The sequence below is a fragment of the Arachis ipaensis genome, chromosome B09, assembly GCF_000816755.2.
Source record: "Arachis ipaensis cultivar K30076 chromosome B09, Araip1.1, whole genome shotgun sequence".
In the NCBI taxonomy this organism is placed as follows: domain Eukaryota; kingdom Viridiplantae; phylum Streptophyta; class Magnoliopsida; order Fabales; family Fabaceae; genus Arachis; species Arachis ipaensis.
In genome coordinates, this window is record NC_029793.2 from 118503086 (window position 1) to 118508668 (window position 5583).

The 5583-nt window shown below is 29.5% G+C and overlaps 1 protein-coding gene across 3 annotated transcripts; it reads right to left on the bottom strand.

Moving 5' to 3' along the window:
• Positions 1129 to 5523, bottom strand: LOC107619459 (WAT1-related protein At5g07050). 3 transcript variants are annotated; one of them, XM_016321758.2, is made up of 7 exons: positions 4894 to 5523; positions 4365 to 4427; positions 4094 to 4210; positions 3779 to 4013; positions 2289 to 2447; positions 1657 to 1808; positions 1129 to 1511 (listed from the first exon to the last, which is right to left on the bottom strand). In XM_016321758.2, exons 1-7 carry the CDS (start codon positions 5097 to 5099, stop codon positions 1505 to 1507), a joined length of 939 nt encoding a protein of 312 aa, XP_016177244.1. In that variant the 5' UTR covers positions 5100 to 5523; the 3' UTR covers positions 1129 to 1504. The 3 variants fall into 3 exon arrangements, with proteins under 3 accessions (XP_016177244.1, XP_016177243.1, XP_016177245.1); XM_016321757.2 differs by having other exon boundaries at positions 1165 to 1567; positions 4894 to 5518; XM_016321759.2 differs by having other exon boundaries at positions 1415 to 1508.

Below are 5583 nucleotides of genomic sequence, written 5' to 3' on the forward strand. Positions count from 1 at the left end.
CATCCAATTCTGCCAGCCGCTACCAACATTCTCCCATCTACCTATGTGTCTGCATTCTCCGGTAAAAAAATTTTTGTTTTTGTTTTAAATTAGGATTAATTTAGGTTTTAGTTATTAATTAGTATTATGATTTAGTTAGAAAGAATTTTTCTATTTAATGAATTTATGTGGTTAAGATAGGATTAGATTATGTTTAAGACTTTTGTGAGTTCTAATGCTGTAATGATGTGATATTTTTGTTGTTGTGCTGTTGGTTTTGAATTGGAATTGAATTTAGTAAATTGGTGATGCTCAAACTTAAAGGCATATATTTCACATAGTTCAAGTTATTCTGTTCAAATAGGCATATTACTAAATTTGTGAAGTTGATTAAACTTACTTTTATACGGGTCATTTTTTTGTTAAACTAATTTTATCTTTTTAATTAAATAATAATTCTCTATCATTCTAGTAGTTCTTTATTTTATGCCCATAGTCGGTGAAATTAATTATATAATATTTTTAATGTGTTTTATGAGTGAAAAATGACAATAAATTAAAAAAAATAAAAAATGGATCATTTTAAATGACTTACGGATAATTTTTTATTTGCATACTGACAAAATTATACATGTAGTAATATATATTGCTAAATGTTTGTGAAATTAGAATGTTTACTTACCTCTTTTGTTATATTTGATTTAATTGTTAATGTATTTTTTAATTAAGTTTAACGTAGTTTATTTTTATTAAGCATTTTAAATGATGTTGTGAATATGTTTAGCACATTTTTAACTGGTATGTTCTTTGCAGATATGACGACAAGTAGAAGAGGAGTTGCGGATCAACTTAGTGGTTGTGGTAATGGTCGTAATAGAGGGAGGATTTCTGCTAGTACTCGTGAAAATTCTGGATCATTTCCCTCTAAACCGACTATTCTAATGACATCACAAGTTGCAAGTGCAACCGAACAGCCATCATCATAGTGTCTAATTTCAATTAAGTCCCTGCGATAATAAAAATTAATACAATGGTAATTATAGATATTAAATTAAATAAAATAATTTTAGATTATTGTTTTTCTAACATTAGGGCTAAAATTGTGTGGGCCTATAATTTTTTGTTTGTAGATATATATCTTCAATGGTCTTTAAATTAAACTATGATATATAAATAGAAAACATGGCACAAAATCTTGAAGTAAAATACTTGGATCCACATGAAAGAAAAAGTTACAACACTCATTTGACAATATAGAATTTGACTCAATACATTGATGACGAGTCAAAAAGAACAATAAAGAAAAAAAGGTCAGTAAGTATATCTAATATAGAAGTGTTACACAAATTAAAACCACTCACATTATACTATCTTCATAGCTTATCCCATTTTATTCTCATCCCACTAAAATATGCACTTATTCCTTTCCAGAAGAATTTAATTTATCGATCAAATTTTGCATAATTCTACTGGGTCTTCACCGTTGCACTTTGATGTATCGTTGGTGATAGTGTGAACTTGTTGGTCACCTTCTTTACCCCACAACAGCAAATACAGACCAACGATGACAAAACATGCGCCAATGATGCTGAAGATTAATTTCAGAATAATAATAATAATTAATTAGCATTATTGAAGGATAGTTAATTAATTAGTTATTCAAGTTAATTATTATACCTGCCCAAATAAAGTTTCTCACCAAAGACGAAGTATGCTAGAATTGCCACAAGCACGGTACAAAGTGGGGTAGTCATTGTGACAAAGACTGGCCCTTTTTTCTCAGTGCACCATAGCTGAACATATATGACCAATCCAGACACCACAATTCCCTGCCATTTACAATAACACATAAATATTCTCTATTTTATCTTCTAGGAGGCAAGGAATTTGTACTGCCAACATGCATGCTGCATCAATTTTAAAATTTCATATAATTTGTATACCAATTTTATAAATTATAATAAAAGATCATTTGTTTTCATTAAGATAAAAGTGATGACTATCTTTGTGGCATATTTTTTAGCCAATAAAACGTAACATTCATAAAACAATTCAAACATATATGTATGAATATAATAAGAGAAACAGTTATTTTTTTTTTCAATTTTTATGGATCACTTTTAATATTAAAAGTAAAAGGACGTACATAAAAATAATTTATCCACATCTAACTTATAAATAATATGAAATATTCCTCATCCCATAATAAACTAACTTTTAAAATTAAGGTTTATTCAATTTCAAATTATAATTAGTTAATGATTATTAAAAAGTAATTAGTAAAACCGTTAATTTTATGAAACACTTACTCCATATAACGTGGACCACAAATCGATGTTGAAGCCGATGAACCATGCTGAAGGATCATGTTGTACAATTGCTGTGAAAACAGCTGATTGCACTGCTCCAACAAAGCACATCCACGAAGTTAGCGACAGTTGAGCTGGGTACCTTTTCAAAGTGGATGCCTGAAATAATTCCATAACTTGAATTAGTTAATGGAGAGTGCTAGCTAAATAATGACTATGTTAAATAATATGAATAATTATTAATTAAATAAAAATACATTATACTTTAATTTAATGTTATTAATTAAATTTAAAATTAATTTATTCTTTTAAATTTATTAATTTACATTATTTACACATTATTCAAAAATAGTATTGATTCTATACTTTTCCTTAGTTAATTACATCAGGTTAGAATTATAATAAGCACAAGATTTTTTCTTATCTCTCCACATTTAGAGGGGAAAATATCGATCTCCTATGTTTTGTTCTTTTGTGATTAGATTTTCCGTGTTACTTTAATAAAAATTAGATACCCGCGTGTCGCATTCATAGATATCTCTACGAGACAACCATTTTTTTTTGGTCTACTCTGTCTAATCTCCCAACATACTGGCCTTTCTCATTGCATGCGTACTTATCCTATTGGTTAGTTACGTTCCGCAACCTTCTCCCACAAAGATCAATAGGAAAAATAACAAAGAATGAAAGAAAGGGGAAATAAAATAAGGTAATAAGGTACAGCAGTGACACATAAAATGATGTGTTGGTCACTTGAGACACGCATATAACACATCTTGTTTCCATTTATGGTCTTTTTACTCTTCCAGAAATAGAAAGGGGATATATCTAATTAGTTTATATTTTATTTATTATTCTAGCTCATTTTGCAAATAATATAATGTTGTTTGTATACCAGTTTAAAACAGTGCACTTTATTATATTTTCTAAAAATTGTATTTAGAAGTTATTAATCCAAATTAAAATAAAGGACAATACTTCATACACATTCAAAATTTACGTCTAAAATAAAATCATTAATTATATAAGTTAGTTCAACTAGGACTTTAACTTTTTTAGTCACCAATTTTCTTTCAAATTATATTTTTTATCTTGTATTTTATATCCTAAATCTTAAATTCTAAATTCTAAAAAAATTAATTAATATTATTAACCAATTAAAAATTATTTTCTTATCTCATTCTAATTATATATATTATAATACAATAATTTAACAAAAAAAGGAGGTTGGTAGTATGAAACAGTATTTCCAATTTGAAAGAGTATGTGCTGAGTGGAGTGTGGAGCCAAAGAGTGTGTGCACAATAAACAAATGAATAATGGTGTCTGTCATTCATCATTGATGGCAAATAGCTAGGTGCCTTCCAAGTCATATCTTCCTACAACTAATCATTTTCAAATCACACAAAAAACATGAACAGCTCGAATTAAGTGAAATCCGTCATGACAGTTACGTTGCATGGAATAATGGTGAAAACAAACCAACTAACCTGCATAATATACCAGACAGATAATGAAACACAACTTGTAACTGCAAGAAGTGAACCCTTTAACCAGTTCTCTTCGGTGCCACCATTTTTCCCTTGAATATGGATTAGTGGACCCCACAAATTCCTCATCGGTGGTCCTTTGTACAGTGTCATCGTCATTACACCTCCTAAGGATATCAATGTCCCTATAACTTTTGCTATTCCGTGAGGGTCTCCAATATCAAGAGCTTCGTACCTGCGTTTAATTCATTATATGTAAACAGAACAAATTAAAATAAGTCTTGGGTATATGGAAATCTTTTTTAGAAAATTAACCTGAGTGCTACAGCAATAATGAAGGTAAGGGAAGCTACGATGTTGAACATGGAAGCAACTAGGGTTGGAGAAGTGTATTGCAAGCTTGCAAAATACATGTTGATTGGCACACTGATCCTGAGATTATTTTGCATAAATAAACATAAATGTCAATACCCAAGACCATATTTAAATATTACAAAAAAAAACATATTTTTGTTTTAAAAATTANNNTATAATTTTATATTTTTTATTAATAAAGAATTTTTTGTTGGATTTTGTTTGTCCTTACCCAACCAAGGAAAGCACAAAAATTTCCATGAACAAAGCAAATGTGAGCTTTGGTCGTTGTTTTCTGTTTAAACAGGAACAAAGGTGTGTTAGTCAGTTTCATAAGGTATAAAAAACAGAAAGAGAACATAATATAGTATAAAACTTTTACTAATGTATATAAGAAGTGAATCAAATAACATAGTTCTTCCACAAACACGTGCTATTATCTGGTATGATATTAATATTTATTAATTTGATATATATTGAACAAGATCAAATAAAGGATATATTCTAGTCTGTCTTTGAACATATACCAAGATTCAATTCAAATATACAAATACATATGCCTCAAAGAAAAATCTCATAAATTTCTCATGAAATTTTGTTTGAGTCATACAAATTCTAATACCATAAAATAACTTCTCTCAAAAATCAATAATAAAAAATATATAAATAATTATATCTCTAACGGTATTAAATACATGTACACAGCAAATCAAAGTATCAAACTAGTAACTGACATATAGTAACATGTAGAAAATGTATACCTCTCGAGAAAATATGCAAAGGGGAACATGACAAGAGCAGCCACAAAATAGCGATAAGTAACATATAGAAAAGGACTCATCCCATGATTGAAGGAAGCTTCAGTGATGAAATATACCAAGGCACAACCCACCTGGGCCAAGAACATGAGAATGTGTGGCTTGAATTCTTTGCACACACTCAAGAGACATGATTTTTTATGTTCCATGTATAGTTATAGTGATGAATGATATAATACTATGATGATAATATATATGATAGTGTCTCTCTTGCACAAAGTTATTGTGACAATTACTTCTTGCGCAAGAAGCATAGAGCATGCAGCTATATATATACGCACTTGGACAGCATGTGATTCTTAATGCATGTTGATTATAGAATCCTGTTCTTGATTAAATTCCTTTCTAGCTAATTTACACGAGACTACCTAGGGTACGGTAGGGTATAGGGTATGACAAAAATACAAGAAATAATAAATTGCAAGTCATCTTATATATGCATGCTAGCTGAACATGACATATAACCTATGTGTGGTCAACTAAGAAGATAAGTTAAATGTTGATGGATGAGTGAGCACACTAAAATTGAGAATAAGTGCGTGAGAGAGAGAGAGAGAGAGAGAGAGAGAGAGAGAGAGGAAATGCTAGACTGCTAGTTGTTATAAGGAGAGAAAGAGAGAGGGGTAAAGGGGT